We start from the raw sequence: 20,160 nt of genomic DNA, 5'->3' as shown, positions 1-20,160 counted from the left end.
CATTTTTCTTAAATGTCATTTCTATTTCCCTCATGTGAAGAAAGTAGTACATCAGGTAGGAACATAGACTTTAATCTAGAAGGAACCTTTAGGTACCCTCTAATCACAGGACTGAGGATCCAGAGCTAGAAGGAACCACAGAGGCGATCTGGTACACTTCACTCATTTTGCAAGAGAGGGAACTATATAGCCCAGTGAGGTTCAGTGATTTGCCAAGAGTCACATACACAGGTAGTCTATGAATGTAGTCCTTCAGATTTCAAATTCAAGTCTACCGTCAATGATGAGACTCAACTGTTATAGAAATCTAGGCTCTTTTTGGTCCATTTTTTGTCCTTTTCCAATTTCTTCTATAAATGTTCTTGGGATGATCTGGTTTACATGTATGTCATTCTAACATATTTTTAGATTCATTTCCACAATTCTACCTCCTGCTGCTTAGTATTTTGTGAGGCAACACTTCTGATAATCTTTTATCTTCCTCCTCTATGCTATTTTTCAGATTCATTTGTAGACTAATCCATGTTGTTTTTGCCTTTCATATCTTCTGACTTGGAGATAATTTTGTTCAATGAACCTTTGATTATCATTACCTAACAAGGTATAAAAGAATATATGTTTGCCATTGTTATGAAGGATGTCTTCCTGCAAAGTCCAAGCTGAAGAGGGATTCCTACAGATTGGGGGATCTTCCAGGTGCTACCATCTGTGGAAGACCTTGCATATTGTCCCTACAAGGGCTCCTCAATGAAATTAAATTTCCTTCAAAAGAGATCAGCCTAACAATCCACGTAACAAAAGCTAAAGAGATCAGAAATGGTTGTTGTCCAGACCATGACATGCATTTGCTAGGGCATATGGACATATCAATTGAAGTACATATATCTAAGGCAGGCACTGTTTATGAATGACCTGGGGCCATCACTGAGCAGAAGGAAGAGAATGATTTAACTGAGTTTGGGAAATGAAGTGCATTTTTAATGCCCCGAAGTCCACCCATATAGGAAAACTGACATGAAATTTGGGGTGGTCCAAAGGAGAATGATGGAATACCTAGGTTACAGCATATTACTAATAATGATATACAAGCAACAATAATATAAAAGATATCACCTAGGAAAAATATGATTAGACAATCAGATATATTTGTCATATAATAAGAGTAAATGTACAATCCAAATAATATACTGCTATCCATAAAATGTTAGAACACTTAGAAGAATGATTTATAGCACGATGGATAGAGCCTCAGTGGAGGATTCATGGGATGACAAGGATAAGAATTGCACAAGATGAGAAGGTATTTATTAGTGCAATTTGCACCAGTAGAGGGAAAACCGCATTTTTGAGACCACAAATCCAATGAAGTATTGAAGACGTTGATAAGTAACAATCAAATCTCTTCAGATCTTATTGATGTACTAGGATTTATGCTTTTTCAAAAAAAGATGTCAAAATATAGATTTGATTCCAAAGACCACCTTAAAAATAATATAGTCTCACTTACTTCTTCTTGTTCCATGGCAATTAATGCAGCATTGAGAGACATATATCCTAATACCAAGAAAAGGCAAACTGTGAGCCTTTCAGTATGAGTGAAGCAACTATACGAAGGACGACTATATACTGATATCCACATGTGGAAATCTTCTAGGTACTCAGTGAATTTGGTGTACAAAAGCTAAAACAAAAATGAGCAAAAGTGCTATTATTGATACAACATACAAACTGAAAATTTGTGAATATTCTGAAATTATCTTGGTATGAGAAACACAATAATTGATAGATATTCGTGGATTTTAAAAGGAACAATTCATGAATGTCACTGCTTCAGTTGTTCCCGAATCACATCCTGATATACTGTATGGTTTAATATCAATACAATGAAAATTTACTAAGTTATCTCCTCTATTCGTTCCATACTTGAAAAAAACATAATACGACTTGAAAATAATTTGGGGAGATAATGCAAAAAAAAAAAAAAAAAGATTTGTATAATCACTCAACAAGCATTGATTGATTGCTATGTGACCAGCTCTGAGGACACAAAGACAAAAAAATAGTCCCTTAGTTCCTGCTTTCAAGGAATTTATGTTCTACTCAGGGCAGAGGGTAAATGGGTGGCAGGGGATATATATTCTATGTGGGAGATAGATTTAACAAAGATAACAGAAACAGATAACAAGTAAGCATCTGTTGCAATTGTTTAGGCAAGAGGTGATGAGAGCCTGAACTGAGATGGCAGATGTTTGTAGAGGCAGAAAATGTGGCAACTGAAAGGTTGTGAGGCTTGAGTAAGAGTGAAGACTTAAGGACTGTGAACCTGGGAAGTTGGAAGAGCATTGAAGCCCTCAAAAGGAATAAGGAAGTTAGGAAGCAGAGAGGTTTGGGAAGTGAGGAACAAAACGTTATCTTGCAGATACATTGAGCATGTAACTTGTATCTGGCTTCCACTTGGAAATGTCTTCAGAAATCTAACCCAGTGCTCTTTCTACTATCCTAAACTTCCTTTCTTCCCCAGTTGAGCCCCAGTGGGCTATGTTTAAATGGTTCAAGAAAAGATAATGTTATATTAACTGGAAAAAATTTACTGCAATGATAGAAAATGGAACAGAATGCTGGTTACTAAAACCACCTCCTAATGATTTTTAAATAGTAACATCTTCATTGGTTCGAAGAGATTTGTTCCTACCATTACAAAATTTAAGAGGGATTTTTCTCTAACTTTCATAAGTAAAACAGATTTTGAGATGGAAGAAAAGTTGGCGATCATCTAGTTCAACCACCTCCCCCTCAACACACACGCCCCTTTTGTAGTTGATTAAATGTAGGTTAAATGAATTACCCAAGGTCAAACAGGTAATAAATGGCAGTTGAAATCTGAACCTGGGTCCTTTGACTATAAATCCATGGCTCCTTCCACCATACCATGCTGAGGGTATATCCAGGAAAAATAGCAAAATGTTGTGGATTGGCACTGGAGCCAGGAAGACCTGGGTTCAAATTCCAGCTGAGACACACACCTTGATGGGAAAAAATACTGAATTTAACATCAAAGGATCTGGATTCAAATCCACTTATTAGCTGTGACCTTGGATAGGTTACTCAAACTCCTTATTCTTCAGTTTCATTAATTCTAAAAGAATGGCTTGGACTTGATCAAATCTAAGTTCCTTTCAGTTTAAAATCTTATTAATTTCTTAGTGACCCCAGGTAATTCTTTCAGAGTAACCTGCAAACAAGGAGTTTTCCAAGTTGATGAAATTCTATGATCAGACTCCCAAAAAAAAGTTATAGCCAAAAGAAACACTGAAGAGCTTAAAACATTAACCTGGGATAGTAGCCTGACTTCATTTCTTACTTACTTTCCTGAAACCAAGTCCACTTTTGAGAGGTGTGAGTTCTCGATCAACTTTCCCATCCCACTTGTTCACAGCTAGCCAGCACTCGGCAGGAAAGAACCAGCTTGCTCCGGTAATCAGATCTTTCACAATTACATGGCTGATATACCAACTTGGAGAACATCCACTGTTATCATGCCAAAGGTGAATTTTCCAAAGTGGGCCTAGATTATTTGGAATACTAATAGTATATACATACAAAAGGGAAAAAAAGATTATCAATTGTATCTGTTCTTTTTATTTCTTCATCCATTGGTTATCTATTTTTAAGGTAAATATCTCATCCACTTTTTGTTGTTCAGTTGTTTCAGTTGGGTTTGATTCTCTGTGACCCCACTTGGGATTTTCTTGGCAAAGACACTGGAGAGGTTTGCCATTTCCTTCTCCAGCCCATTTTGTGGATAAGGAAACTGAGGCAAACAGAACTAAGTGATTTGCCCAGAATCACACAGTGTGTCTGAAGCATTTGAACTCAGGTCTTTAGGACTCTAGACCCAATACCATATCCATTGTACCACCTAGCTGCCCCAAATATCTCATTGACTAGACCCTACTAATATGAATTTTTTGCCAAGTTGGCCTGAATGAGACTGAAATTTCTCTTCTTTGCTACAAAGGAAAGGCTTGCTTGTCAGCCTTTTGTTATGATGGACAAAGAGGGAAGCAGCTGCAGGATCTTTTTAGCTGAAGTGAATGTAGAGGAAGATAAACAGTGGGGTTGGCTATGCATGGTCAAGCATAAAATCATAAACACTAGAATGATGGAGAATGGCAAAAAGAGAGAACTCTTTATTGAATTCAACACTAGAGAGGCAGTGATGGGAAGCTGAAAGAGATTTGGACTTGGGATTAGGAAAGCTATGGGTTCAAAACACCAACTGTCTGAGAGGAGACAAAGTTTCTTTATCTATCAAAGGAGGATAATAAAACTTATAATAACTACTTCACAAGGCTATTTTGAGGAAATTTTTTGTAAATTTTTAAGTGTCAAAACCTATTATCTTAAAAAATAATTCAAGCATGATCTTTTCCCGTAAGTCATCCCCTCACTTCCAGTCACTGAACCCTTATTTTAGTGAAGAAAAACATTTAAATAAAGCTAACACATGAATCACATCTGTGGCCCCCATGGCTCTGCTGATAAGGAAAAAGTGTGTCTCTTTTTATGTTTCCTATAGTCAAGATGGTTCACTATAATATGTCAAAATTTAACTTCTCTTATTGTCATTTGCATTTGTTATAGTTTGGGGATATACTCGTCTATGGTTCAGCCCTTTTCACTTTCCCTCATTTCAGGCAAGTCTTAGCGTGTTACTCATTTCTTACTACACTATAATATTCACCGTTGCTTAGTACAATTTGATATTCTATAAGTCATTCCAGTTGATTAGAACTTGTTTTGTTTCCTCTTTATACAACCACAGAGAGTGTTGCTAGGAAGGCTATATATGTTAGTAGTAGTAGTAGTAGTAGTAGTTAATTTTGCATAGCATTTTAAGGTTTGCAAAGTGCTTTATACATTTTATTGCCTTTATCCTCATGACATTCTTGTGAAATAATACTATTACTATCCTCATTTACAAATGAGAAAATCAAAACTGAGAGTGGTTAAATGACTTGCCCAGGGTCTCAAAGATAAGTATGTGAGGCAAGATTCAAATTCAGATAAACTTGACTCAAAACTTAGTTCTCTAATCCAATATGCCAATAGCACTTCTAGAAAAATTCAAATGATCTCCAGAATGTTTGAACCAATTCACAGAACCACAAGAACTATATCTGTGAGCTTACTTCTCATTAGCCCTTCCAAAGTTGACTTTATATTTTTTAATCATCTTTGCCAATTTTATAGTTATAAGGTAAAAACTTAGCATGGTTTTCCCATCTGCATTTCTTATGAGAATAATAGAACTGTAATTAATTAAAATGTGACTTGAAGAAACATTTCAAAGGGTTACTCATCATATTTATTTCTTCTTCTGAATAATGAGAGAACATATTCTTTGACTCTCTTTGTTGGAGGCAGATTTTATTGGGGTATGCTGGCAAAAATTTAACTGCTGGCTCTCTGGGGAAAAAAGTCCATACAACATCTTTGTTTAATCTGAATCATTCACATCATTTCCACTTTCTTAAAGTTCAGAAGACACAAAACATCAATTTTAATATTTCCTGATTTCAGGGGCAGTTGGGTGACTCAGTGGATTGAGCACCAGACCTAGAGAAGGGAGGTCTTAGGTTCAAATATCACCTCAGACATTTCCTAGCTGTGTGACCCTGGGCAAGTCACTTAACCCCCATTGCCTAGCACTTACCACTCTTCTGCCTTAGAACCAATTCACATTATTGATTCTAAGATGGAAGGTAAGGGTTTTTTAAAAATCTATTTCCTGATTTCTCTGATATAAATGCTCATGCTCAAAATTAAAAATCAGCTCTAATAAACCAGTAGTAGCTGACTCCAGTACAATGCTAGATTGGAACCTTTTGGTAGACCCCAGATCTATATTTTATTATGATCCTGGCTTTGGTCCTGTTTTCCATCTCACAGACCACTTATCACTCCTGGCTCTTCAGTTCCATATAGCTCCATATTGTAGATCTTGTCTTGAGTCAGAAGTGATTCTTTCCCTAAATATGTCCAGGAACTTCCCATCTATAATCTTATAATCCCTTTTCAACATCTCTATCAGTCCTTCCCCCAATATCCCCAAACAAGGAAGGCATCAATTGATGCTACGGAAGCCCAACAGTGAAATAATTTGTTAAATTTCTATCCCAGCCCCATCCTCAGGTCAAAGCAAGGGGAATAATATATTGCTAGGCAAATTAGTAGCATAAGAAATATTTGGGGAGGGAAAATGAAATCAACTTAGTATAATAAGCTTTTGACAGTTTGGGAGTTATTCAAAATGCAAATAAGAGTTCTCCAATGCAAATATATAACAGCTTTGTATTTCTTTTAAAATATTTGCTAATTTAGACAGGTTTTATATTCCATTAAGTATGAATGAGTAAAATGTAACTGTATTTCAAAGTACCTTACTATAAAAGTGTGCCTGGAGTTCCTTTCAAAAAGGGGCTTCTCTGGGCAATAGAGTTCTCTTGTCTCTGAAAATTCATATTCTCCATAGAAAACAATGTGAACCTTCATATACAAAAAGACGGGAAAACAGAAATCTATGAAATGTGGGCACAATGAGAATTACAATCAACTAAGTTTAAAATATAATTCATGTACATTTAAGTGCATTTCAGTTTTTTTATTCTAAAGATCAATGTATAGATTCCTTTTCTGTGACCATTAATCTTCTAGAAGACTTTAATTTCTAAGGGTATCCTAAATATTTTCCCAGATACCAGAGAAACATATATTACTCTGAATTCATAGTCAGTTAAGAGTCAAAAAATAATTATTAAACACCTATTGTATGTCTTTTTTGTGCCATGATCATCCTTTTGCTCTCAAGTAATTTATTGAAGTAGTGGAAAGTATTTGGCAGATTGGGGTGAATTTGGTTTGCTCTATATGTATTTACAATATCTCTCCTTTCCCAATATTTCTTAGGTAATTTAAATGGTTTCTGATATATGCAAAACAGAATAAGGATCCTTTCAACAACCTCAACTCTTAGAGACTACTATAAAATGTATAATTTATCCACTTAGTCAACAATCATTAATAGTGGAAGAAGGTGTATAATATTTTCTTTTCCTCATTTCCTTTAATAAAGTCATTGGCAAAGGAAAAGGGAAATGACAATTATATTGTTAAATTATAGTAGTAGGAATTGAGTAGACAATAAAAGAAGAGGCAACTTGTTGCTAAATCACCCCACGTATATCTCTGAGGGAATTTCCTACACAGGTATCCTGAATCATTTCCTGACACCATAGAGACTTGGAAAGCTGAACACATAGTCAATTCAAAGGCAGCAGTTATCTATAAAGTACTTAGCACTGTGCTCCATAAAGCACTGGGCACTGTGGCACACACAGAGGAAATAGAAAATTGTCTTTGTTTACAATCCAATTCAGGAAACAAGACTAATATCCATGAAGTGCTCTTGGAGTAAAAGATTCTTATTTTTCAGCCTGGACTTATGGTTTCATGGCTGGAGGGAGCTTTCTCATGGGTAAATGTCTCCTCACCAAGATTAGCCATTGTCAGTCTTATAGTCTTAGAGTACTGGGGCGCTGAAGGGCCAAGAGATTCACCCAAGTTTTTGATACAGAGCCAGTATGTGTCAAAGGTAGGATTTGAACCCAGGTCTTCCTAACTGCAAGACCAGCTCTCTACCCACTCCTCCATACAACCTCCATACAACCTAAATGATATCAGAAAAATAATGTATATAATCAATGGATTCTTTGATAAAAGAAAAAGGGATTTGAATAATTTGAATATTGAAAATGAAATATTTGAATAAAATAAAATAAAGAGAAAATCAAGAAAGATTTCCAGAGTTGAACCTTGAAGGGAATATTCCACAAGTCCCCAAAAATCTTTAAGTTAAAGAACTCTGGGTATACTTTGCAAGAAATGTGGCTGTATAGGAGACTGTCCATAAAAGACCTTGGAGTTTTGGTGTCATGAGAATTTGATGAGTCAACAGTGTGACACAGCAACCTTGGATGCTAATGTCATCACAGCCTTTGTTGAGTAGCACAAAATCTAGGAATAAGGAGGTAACAGTCTTGCTGTGTTCTATGGCACAGACTACATATGGAATATAGGGTTCACTTTAGGCAAAATATTTTAGAAAGGACATTAATATATTGGGGAGTATCCATAAGAGATTGGCCAGAGGAGGAATGTTGGGTTTATTCCATTTAAGAATCTGTTTAAGAAACTCCAGATGCAAACATCTAAAGAAGAGAAGGCTTAGTGAGGAAGGAAGAGGCAGGGAACATGATGGCTGACTTCATTAGTTTGAATGGCTCTCCACCCTCTCTTTCCTGACTGGTTTCTCATTCTTCCGCCATATATATTCTACATCATTGGTTTCAAACTCAAATAGTCATGAAGGCCCCTATACCACACATGAAGATCCCTCTGGGCTGAATATTGACTTAGAAAACCAAATATGGAAATTTTATTCTATTGTACTTTTATTTATTTCTTTGGACATTTCCCAATTGCATTTTAATCTGGTTTAGGAGTTCTGAAGCTGTAATGCACCTTCCATGTTGGACAACTCTGCTCTACATTACAGCCAATTTGGTCTTCTTGAGAGAGGAGTTAGACTGGTCCTATCAGATCATAGAGGACAGAATGGATAGAAGTAGCAAAGAAGCGAGTCAGGCTTGATGGAAAGAAAATCTTCCTAAAAATAGGAGATATACAAAAAGGAGAATGGACTACTTTTAAAAGTTCTCCTTTACTTGAAGTCTTCAAGCAAAGATTGAATGGTGATGTGTTGAATGTGTTATAGAGTACAGACTTTTTCAGGATTACGTTAGGCTAAATGACTCTTAATTCAATAAGAATGTGGATTATACAGTAGGTAGAAAATCTCTAACTATGAAGGTGACGCGGTCAATGTGGCCACTGTCACCGGTCAGTCTGTAGATGATGACTTGGTGATAAAGCTATAGGACTGTAGTGGATGTAAGCTAACAATACTGCTGTCTTACTCCTATTACTTGGCTCTAAAATGCAATTATTTTCCTTTTAAATGTTTTCCAAATACCTTTGCAGTCAACTGTGCTGGGGCTCGAAAACCTGTGTCAATAATGACTAAATAGACCTGCTTGTCTCTAGACTGGGAGTTTCCCTGTAAGAAAATGGATCCATTCTTCTTTTGTTCGTGTAGGTCTCTACGCTTGCTTGCAGTGGCCAAAAGAGCAAAAAGAAGCAGAGAAAGCATAACAAGAATACTGGGAAACAGGTTTTGTGGGATGCTGTTGAGAAAAGGAAAAAATAAAAACTAATTAATGATTGAAGTGAACATATTAATAGAAATGTTCATAGAGAAGTAGCATGCTCTAATAGTTATACAACTTGGAGAACATGGATTTTTACCCTTGGCTTCAAAAGTGATTAATGGGCCTGCTAGCAAAGCAACATCACATCTTTGTACCTTTGAAAGAAAAATGACTTCCTACAAATATTGTATGTGATAAGATCATTACTTTGTTCGTTATATTTATGTTCTTCTTTTATCTACAAAGCAGTCGTGAAAAAGTTTCAAAAATCTCTTTTAAAAGCTTATCTCAGAACAAGTTCCCTGCTATGAATAATATTGAAAATAAAAGTTATTAAGCAAAATAAAATGTAGTACTTTCTGTGGCAAAATCTATATCTAACACAGATTTTTTTTCTAGAATTTGGTCAGTATATTAATTCATTTCATTTGGATAATTCAATTCAAGAAACCATTAATCATTTAATATGTTGCCATGGATTGTACAAAACCTTATTAATTGCTTATGATATGCAATGAATTAAACTAATAAAATAAGAAATAAAGATGACATAGTTTGTGGTCTCAGTGATTAATAGTATATAGTAGGGGTGAGAGCTTAAAAAATGTTTACAAATTAAAATATAAATGTATAAAATCAGTAGTACAAAGTGCTATAAATTTAGATGAAGGAGAGATTACTACTGCTAAGGTAATCAAGGTGAAATCTGAGGTGAAAAGTGATAGGATTTCAAACCTATGAAGGCAGAAGATGAAAAATGAGGGCATTTCATGTATAATAAATAGAGCAAAATTACAGCTACAGGTAAATTTTAAAATAGGCTCAGTGGTAGCAAGTTATCTAATTCACTGAAATTATATGACTTATTTGACACAGAACACATGTATGACACATAAGACACAGAACAGTGTGAATGAGGTTGGCAAATGGTAGTGAAGAGCTTTGAATTATAAGATATGAAATTACGGTTTTAATAGGCAATATATGGAATAACTGAATGTTTTTTAAGCAGTGGGGTTGAATATCTGGCTTGTGCATTAAAAGGGCAAATTTGGCATTGGCATATAGGAAAGCATAGAGACTCGAGATTGAGAAACAAGTAAGGAGGCTACTGCAATAGTCTAAGCAAAAGGCAATGAAAGTCTGACTATGATGAAATTTTTAAGATTAGTGGGTAACAAGCAGAAAGAAATAAATACGAAAGACATGGTGGAGGCAGATTTAATAGGAAATAGCAATTGATTGAATTTGTAGGACAAGGAGAGGATCAAAGAAGACTTCAGAGTTAAAGGCATGGGTCATTAGAAGAATGGTGGTGCCATTAACTCAGGCAGTAAAGTTAAGGAGAGAACCTAGTTTGAGGGAAAATTAGTTCAGTTCAACATATATTGAAGATGCCCACTAGGCAGTTGGACAAAAAAGTCTGGAGCACAAGAAAGAAAGCAGAGCTTATATAGAAGAATCAAGAGGCTTCTGCAGAAAGTTAACAGTTGAAGTTGCAGGCATGAAATTGAAAATGAAAAGATAAAGAGAGAAGAGAGTTAAGGACAGAACATTGGGGATAACCAACCTTAAGGGTTGAGAGAAGGAAGAAAAGTTAACAAAGGAGAAAAATGACTAAATGGATTCCTTGAAGAATTAAATGTCTCTTCATTTAGTGAAATTTGCTTACCTCCTTAATAGAGATACATCATTAATTTCAAAGCTGGCTTTTAGTTTTCTTCTTAAAACAGTGAATGTTGTGAAATGATTATAACTAGGAGAATAATATCAATTAGTATAAGCCATCTAAAAGTTAAAAAATAGTTATTTTTGATGCAAGGATAAAATTTTTATATCTCATTACAGTAGTTTCTTGAGTACATACCCCAGATTCTAGAATTTCAGTTTGGGGTATCTGTTAGAAGTGTGAAAGGGGAAAAAACTTCCAATGATTATAATTGCTTTACCAAATTGAAAGTATTTAATCAGAATCTTTTAAAACTATATTTTGAACTATGAAAATATGAAAAAATTAGCTATTTTAATTAACTATAAAATTTATGTTAGCTCTTTCTATTCTCTATTTTGTCATTAAGCAGGACATTAGTTGCAGTTTACAAATTACAGTGAGTGATAAAAAATTTTCTTGTTTTCAGTATCCAAAATGTTTGGTTCACTCTGGACAAATTTAGCCTCGAGAAGATAATTACAAAAATATAGTTCCATATGAAATTGGTTTATCTTATGGTCCTAAAGAGAAATTGATGATTAGAACAGAAGATGGGAGTGTTCATGCAGGCCGAATACATGATAACTGCTGAACTGGTTGAATACTATGCCAGTACATCTGACATGTAAAAGTCTGAGAAAAATCTTCTTGTTCCTAGAATAGAAGTTCTAAAGTGAATCTCTGAATGATTATGAACAATAATCACACTGGATAAGAACGCATTAATAGGTTATCATGGATAATTACCTTTTACCAAAAGAGAAAAAACTCACATCAATAAGATCATGAATCCAGTGAAAGAATGAAGTTTTAAACTAATGCATTATTTGTGTTCACAAAGAACAAAATAAATAATAAAATTCATTAAGAGAAAATTAGTTTTGTAGCTCCATAAATATAATATAAAAAATTACTGGATAGACAAAAATATCACCAAGAGGAGTAGTATTCTTTACACATAGATGGTATAGTATATGTTTATGGTTTTTTTTTATTTTCAGCTTCTCAATACAGATCATTTTAATAACAAATGCTTACTGAGAACTCACTATACATATGATACATAATAATATGTAACCCAAAGTAGTAGGGAGGAGGGAAATATTCCTTTAGAAAAGGTACTCAGGATCCTTTCCCAAAATGGCGTCAATACCTGCAATTCACTGTTTGTGGAGAAGTTCCTTGTTGTGGATAAGAATCATCTGATTTCCATTCTCTGTTCTCATCCCAAAACAGGCATCGGATCCAGTGGAAACTAACTGTATAGTTCACAACGTCAGCTAGATATTTGTTCATAGGCTTTTGGTCATAACCAGCATCTAACAAGGATAAATAACCAGATGCTGCATCTGAAATGAAAAACATACAGTAAATATTCAAAAAGTAATAACAATCCCCTTCAAAAAGTCAAATAAGGCATAGAATAATCTATGAGCACAATACACTAGAAATTACTATGGCATTCAGTTGGAAGTGATTCATCTTAAGCCCAAAGCTGATAAGATGATGGATTTATAGCTAGAAAATACCTGAGAGATCAAACAGTTCAAGTTTCTCATTTTAGAGTTGAGAAAACTGAGATCCGGAGAGAGGGTGGCAAGCAGTCTAAATCACACAAGTAATCAAAAAAGCAAAGTGTTTATTTGAATCCATGTTCTCTATCTCTACATGTAGTAAGGCTTGTGTTAGAACAATGTGCATATATGCATACACATGTGTATATATGTATATGTATGAATTTTTAATATATATTCACTCAGAAGGTTTTGCAAAAAAGATGAAGAGAATTTGTTAACATACATTAATTTCAGGCTTTCTTGTTCCTAGGTCTAGATGGCTGTAACTAGAACTAGAACAACTCTTTGTCCTGGATGTGGTTTCTTTCTCAATATAACTATATAATTTGTATAAGAAAAATAGGAGAAGAAATCCCACTCTAGTGTGCATTATTTGAGATAATCTAAACCACTACTGATGCTACTGAAATCTTAACCTGCATTAAACAAATTGAAAAGTTGCCATCTTTTAGGAAAGCTCTACTCTTCTTTTTAAGGCTGGATCTCTCTCTATCCAGACTCTAAGTATAGAGGCTCTTCATAAATGTGACCCCACAGTTGATCAGCACAGGAGCTTTGATCTGCTCTGAATCCAGCTTCAGCCAGTGCAGCAGCCACTAGAGACCAATGCTATGAATAATAGTAGTTGTGGGATTTGCAGAGAAGCAAGAAGTATCAAACTGAAGAAATGGGGCTTGAGCTAGATCATAAAGGATGAGTAGGATTTGGACAGGTACAAAGGAAAATCATGGACTTTGAATTCAGGGAGCACAACCCAGGGGAAGGAGAAGAAGAATGGCATTTTTAAAGGAATAATAAGAAGACCAGATTGTGAAGAATAGGTAATAGAAGAGATTTGAAAAGTAAATTTGGTCCAGGTTGTAGAAAGGTGGCTGGCAACTGAACTGTATACTCTAAGCAATGGGAAATCGTTGAGTATTTTAATCCAAGGAGTGACATGATGATAGCAGTTCTTTAGGATGATTAATTTGTCCATAATGTGCAGGATGATTTGGAAGGAGAGAACCTATAGATAGAAAGACCATTCAGAACGCTGCTTTAATCAATCATCCCTTTAAGTATTTGTTCAGTGTCTACCATGTATCCTGTATTCTATCACTAGGACAACTTATAAATCATCCTAATATGCCAACACCCATGCTATCCTGGGATTCTAATCTATCATATTATAATTCTTACAACTCCATTCAATTTAAAATAAAATACATATTTATTCCATTGAAAACATCTCCTTGCAGGTTTTTTACTTACATTAATGTTCCCTAGGGAAGAGTCAACACATTAGTTTAGGAGTGAGATTTCCCACACTATATCAATGAGACTAAAATTCTAAATCATAGAAATCACCTTTCACTGACCTTTCAGGGAAACAGCAGGTATATAAATCTGAACAACTTGTTCATCCCAAGAGTGAATCTGTTTCACGTTAAAAGTTGAAATAGTAGGTTTTTCAGAGAACCTAGGAAAAAATGACAAAGCAATAGTGATTCTGCTCCTGCTAGGTGACCTTACATATTGTTATGTTCCATTAGAAACTATTTTACTGTAATAAAGTCTGAATGGAAAGAAAATATTGCTGTGACCTTGCTAAGAACACTTTGGATTTTCAACACACATTCATGTTTTGCTGACTAGATTATCCATACTAGTGGTTTTTTTAAAAAGCTAGATAATAAGGGAGTATATCTTACTGAAAAGAGAAAGCTAGATAGTTCAGTGGAGAATGCTGAACTTGGACAGCATGAAGACTTAAGTTCTAATTCTGCCTCAGATTCTCACCAGCTGTGTAACTCTGGGCAAGTCACTAAACTTTCCCAATCTCGGTTTTCTCATTAGTAAAAGGGAAATACTAAAAGTTATCTTCCATGATTATTGGGAGAGCAAATGAGAAAACATTTCAATACATTTAAAGTTTAATAACTTAGAGTTTAATAACCTTAAAGAATTACATAAATGACTACTATCATTGAAAACCACCTATATTGTAAGTGTTACACTCACCTGACAAGCAGCATTATGGGGAAAGTTCTTAAGATGGTTTTAGAAAATTCCACTACTATCTGTAGGGATTCCTGGGAGGTCTCAGGAAGCCCAGAGAAATAATGTAAATTCACTTTGTCACGATACAATGAAAATATTGTCTTATTTTGCTCATCATCCTAACAATACAAAAAGAAATAAAATCCAGCTAACACTTTTCTTTGAAAGTACAAATGATGCTTTAAATTAAGTAATATGCTGCAACTGAGAAGGAAAGCAGATCATTTTCAACAGCTCTCCTTACCTGAGCATCACTTTTTTCAAATGCTACTGTCACTGGACTCTCCAGCCTTTTTATATTGATCTTCCTTTTGCTAGTGCAGTTGTAGAGGCTCAAGGCAACCATGACCCCATCAGTCTTTAAAAACAACAAATTCTATCTTAATTGCAAATTAACTCTTCTAAAAAGTAAATGCTTAGGTAGATTAGATTAAAGCATTTATTAAACACTTTTTATATCATAGGCATTCTGTTAAATGGGGATACCATTTCAAAGAAAGAGAAAGAGGGTGTGGAAAAGGCTAGGAAGAGAAAAAGGAGGGAGAGAGTGAGAGAGGAAGAGAGAGACTTTTTTGAGGAGCTCATATTACAATGGAAGAAAGGAAGATAATATATAAAACAAAAGTTGAAAAGCAGGGGCAGTGGCATAAAATATAAAAGTTTGAAGAATCAAGACCAGAGCCATGTTCAAAGTGAGCATTACCTCTCCTTAAATGGAGGTTCTTGGCAGGAACTCACCAATCAGGAGTTCTTTTACCACTGATAATTAGTCATTGGATTCTATTCCCATAGAAGATCAAAGATAAATAGGATCTTAGGATATGAAGTGAATTTCCAGTGTTATTTTCTGTATCAACTATTATGTACCTGAACAGGAACTATTTCCTCCAAATATGGATATTCTTTGAAGTATATTAGCTGAGTGATGTAGCACTGGCTGTGCAATCCCATTCCTGCAGAAATGTGCTCATCTAGGTCATCTGGTAAATGGACCTTAACAGAGCCAACATGCTCGACAGAGTTGTAAAAAGTGTAATGCAGATTGGTCTGGAATGCCATCTGTCCGGTGCTAATATTAAACTGAAATTCTTTACCTGAAGACACATAGTTCTGAAACAAAACACAAAACCACGTGAAAAAAAACTTTGAATCATTATGTATAAGAAGTTATACAGCTCTGGAGAATGTAGAACTGTGGAATTCTCATGACACTGAGATAATGCAGAAAGCCCTTTAGCAAGTCACAGGACTCTTCTTCCTAAAGTGTGTTTTTCTTAGAGATTTCTGAAAATGCAATTTAAAGTGTAATCTGAGAATAAAAAATACAACACAAATAAGGAAAGAGAACTGAAAAAGACTAAGAAAATATTCACACCCTCATACACCCCCTTCATACTTTCATTTAAGCAAGGAGAGCATAGAGAGGTGACTGAGGGGTAAGAGAAAGAGAAAAGAAAGAGAGGAAAAAAAGAGAGGCAGAGAGGAGGAAGAAAATGGAGGGGAAATGAGAAAAAGGGAAAGAATAGGGACCAGAAAGGAGGGAAGGGAAGGAAGAAGGCAGAGAAAGGAATGGAGAAGAGGACAGGAAAGGGGATGGTTTAGTTACAAAGAAAATAACTGGAAATCCTTTCTATTGAATCAGGAGATAGAGAAGGAAAAAAAGGCTAACAGTTTAACTCCTATTTCTTTGGTTTTCTTGCTCAGTGATCAACATCAAATAAAAGAGTGATCCACCATTACTATTATTCACAAGTAACGTCTTATAGTTTGCCTCTACTTATACTTTGACTCTCAAACTTATATTCTATATGCTTAGGCAGGGATGGCCCTAAGAAAATATGATCTATCTTCCTTCCTATAGTATGGAGTGCAGACTCCAGTCCTCCAGAGTACTACTCAAAAGGACAGAGTATGCAGATGCAGAAGTTGGGCAAGTCGTGAAGAGAAAATTCTATTATGTTTGTCTCCTTTAGCCTCAGATTATGGTGGAAAGATATTTAATAGGTGTAGTGTTGTGGCTTTAGGACCACTGGCCTAGAATAGAAAAGAGAGATCATCACACTGAGGATGTGGGGGTCATAACACAGGGCTAGCAGCAGAGTCTGAGACTTGGGGATGAAAGCCAAAGGACTACGGAGGAAGAAGTTCACCCCTTTAAATTTCGGAACTTTGTAGAAACGGGAGATCACTGTACGCAGTAACAGGGATATTGTGGAATGATCAGTGGTGCTAGAAAATTAGCTGTTCTCAGTAATACAAAGATCCAGGCCAATTCTGAGGACCTTTGGACAAAGAATGCTATCTACCTCCACAGAAAGAACTGTTGGAGTCAAAATGCAGATAAAAGCATACAATTTTTCACATGTTTATTTAAGTATATGTATGCGGGGGTTTTGTTTTTGTAAGATTATTCACATACAAAAATGAACAATATGGAAATATGTTTTGAATGATAATACATGTATAACTTAGATTGAATTGCTTCCCAGTTCTGGGAGGGGGAGGAAAGGAGAGAGGGAAACAATTTGGATCATATAACTTGGGAAAACTTGTGTGGAAATTGATTATTACATGTAATTGGTAAAAAGGTAAAATTCTTTAAAAATTAAAAATAATTCATTTTTTAAAACAAAATAAATTTTAGCACTTTGGGGAAAGCTTTATATACACTCATCCTAGTTGTAGCTTTGGACTTAAACAGCTTCGTTAAGTTGTGTTAACATGTTTTGATAAATACAACAGCTATCTTTTCTTTTAATTGGGTCAAGAACAAAATAATCAATAGAAATATTACCACCCAATGAGCTGATGATGAATATTACCATTTCACAATGAGATATATGACATGAAATGCTCAATTACATTACTGAGGCACATTCTTAGGGATACTGCGAAAGAAATAATTCTTATCTAGAATTACCTTGAAAAAAACAATGGCTTCTTTAAAAAAATTTGACATTCTGCTTCTGAAATATATTGTCTATGTGACCCTTAGCATGTCCCTTTCTCTCTTTATTCTTAAACCATTCTTTAATATTCCAAGTTGCCAAATAGTTGTCAACATGCACTGACAAAGGGAGATCCTAAATCAATGAAAACATAGGTCCATTCCACTCCAATCCAAATGTTCAGCATCCTGGAAGAATATGGCATTACTAAAACATCTAAAAATAATTCATCACACTTTTTTTGTAGAAAGTACCCATTTTTAGGGATAACTTTATATTACATATCAGAAAATCCTTTAAGAATTTAAACCTGAGATTGTGGGAAGATTGCAGAATAGGGAAAGAGGTTGCTTTGCTCTCCAAATTCTCTATAAATAATCAAAAATAATATCACAGAGTCAATTTTAAAGTGGTAGAAATAATTAAGTGCCTGGATGAGACAGTTATTTAGCCCAGGATAACTTTGGATGATGCTAAAGAGGTTCAGACCTCCCAGGATGGTGGTCTCACCAGACTGAACTACAAAAATCTCCAAGCAAATACCAGTGAATCAACAAACAAGCCCCTTGGGCAACTATAAGGGAATCTCACCCAGTCAGCTTCATTTGAGAATTTACACTCCAGGGGCAAATTCTGCTTCTAGAATCAACAAACAAAAAGCCCTGGGGGCAGCTGTGTGTGGAGCAGCCACAGCTCTGGAGAATTCCACTCACAGATTTTGTAGAGGTTTTCCAGTGGACCATGGGAAGCCTAAGGGGCCCAGGCATGTGGACTAAACACCAAGGTAGGCTACGGCTATAGGAAAAGAGTAATAAGGAGTGAGGATACTTCCGGGTGAGCAGAGTCTCCAGTTGAGATTTCTGGACAGAGAGGCAAGCTGAAGCTTGTAGTCACCTGAGAACTACAGAGAGTAAAAGTGCTCCTGATGATAGCATTGATGGAGGCTCTAATCAGGGCTCAGGGGTAGAGAAGAGAACCTAAAGTCACTCACAGGCTAAGGTATGAGTCAGGACAGTTGGAACCACACCTGGCCCTGGATTATAGAAAATAGAAGAACCAGGAGATGAAAGACCCATAGATAGAGCTCAGGAAATAACAGCACAAAAAATCTGAGAAAAACATCCTCCAAATCCCTTGGAGCAGAGCCTGACTCTAGTATAAAATTAAGCATTAAGAAATAGGCCAGGGGGCAGCTGGGTGGCTCAGTGGATTGAGAACCAGGCCTAGAGATGGGAGGTCCTGGGTTCAAATTTGACCTCAGACACTTCCCAGCTGTGTGACCCTGGGCAAGTCACTTGACCCCCATTGCCTACCCTTACCACTCTTCTGCCTTGGAGTCAATATGGAGTCAATACACAGTATTGACTCCAAGAAGGAAGGTAAGGGTTTAATAAAAAAAAATTAAAAAAAAAAGAAATAGACCACTAATTTTTAATGAATAAATGAATGAGAAAGAACCAAACCATAGACAGCCACCACAGTGAAAGAAAAGACCAGTGTTCAAATTCAGTAGATAGTGAATTTAAAACATATACTTCTAGAACAGCAAAGAAAAATATCAAATGGTCACAAGCCCAAAAAAAAGTTCTTGGAAAAACTTTTAAAAGCCATTAAAAAACAAATAAGAAAGGTTGAGGAAAATTAGAAAAAAATAAGAGCAATGCAAGAAAATTATGGAAAAAAGGTCAAATAACTAGAAGAAAGAGATCTAAAAACTGAATGAAGGGAAAATCCATTAAACAGTGGAATTAGGCAACAAGAAGCTAATGATTTCTTTTTTTTTTAAACCCTTAACTTCTGTGTATCAGCTTCTTAGTGGAAGAGTGGTAAAGGTGGGCAACGGGGGTCAAGTGACTTGCCCAGGGTCACACAGCTGGGAAGTGTCTGAAATTGGATTTGAACCTAAGACCTCCCATCTCTAGGCCTGACTCTCAGTCCCCTGAGCTACCCAGCTGCCCCGTAATGATTTCTTAAGACAACAAGAAATAACAAAACAAAATCAAATGAATGAAAAAACAAAAGAAAATAAAAAACATCTTTTTTAGAAAAAACAACTCACATGGAAAACAGATCAAGGAGGGAGAATGTAAGAATTATCAGTTATGATCAAAAAATCATATGTATGCAGGGAGATCAAAAACAGAGAAAGAAAACTATAGACCAATCTCCCTAATGAACATAGATGCAAAAATCTTAAATAAAATACTAGCAAAGAGACTCCAGCAAGTAATTAAGAAGATCATTCACCACGATCAGGTGGGATTTATACCAGGAATGCAAGGTTGGTTCAACATTAGGAAAACCATCCACATAATTGACCATATCAACAGTCTAACAAACAAAAATCACATGATTATCTCAATAGATGCTGAAAAAGCCTTTGACAAAATACAGCATCCATTCCTATTGAAAACACTGGAAAGTATAGGAATAGAAGGACCTTTCCTAAAAATAATAAACAGTATATACCTAAAACCATCAACAAACATCATATGCAATGGGGATAAATTAGAAGCCTTCCCAATAAGATCAGGAGTAAAACAAGGATGCCCATT

General features: G+C 35.5%; 1 protein-coding gene across 1 annotated transcript in view; it reads right to left on the bottom strand.

The window, feature by feature from the left end:
* PKD1L1 (polycystin 1 like 1, transient receptor potential channel interacting) overlaps positions 1-20,160 on the bottom strand; it is a 176,696-nt gene that overhangs the window by 57,156 nt on the left and 99,380 nt on the right. The window contains exons 26-35 of the mRNA XM_044656906.1: positions 15,525-15,767; positions 14,902-15,015; positions 14,619-14,776; positions 13,976-14,076; positions 12,194-12,389; positions 11,002-11,085; positions 9,095-9,305; positions 6,443-6,549; positions 3,366-3,582; positions 1,508-1,681 (exon numbers count right to left, since the gene is read on the bottom strand). Of these exons, the coding sequence (XP_044512841.1) occupies positions 1,508-1,681; positions 3,366-3,582; positions 6,443-6,549; positions 9,095-9,305; positions 11,002-11,085; positions 12,194-12,389; positions 13,976-14,076; positions 14,619-14,776; positions 14,902-15,015; positions 15,525-15,767 (1,605 nt within the window). The remainder of the gene's footprint in view (positions 1-1,507; positions 1,682-3,365; positions 3,583-6,442; positions 6,550-9,094; positions 9,306-11,001; positions 11,086-12,193; positions 12,390-13,975; positions 14,077-14,618; positions 14,777-14,901; positions 15,016-15,524; positions 15,768-20,160) is intronic.

Source organism: Gracilinanus agilis, chromosome 1 (genome assembly GCF_016433145.1).
Source record: "Gracilinanus agilis isolate LMUSP501 chromosome 1, AgileGrace, whole genome shotgun sequence".
Lineage (NCBI taxonomy): Eukaryota > Metazoa > Chordata > Mammalia > Didelphimorphia > Didelphidae > Gracilinanus > Gracilinanus agilis.
Note: the sequence above shows the minus strand (reverse complement) of the source record. Positions and strands in the feature narration are given on the sequence as shown.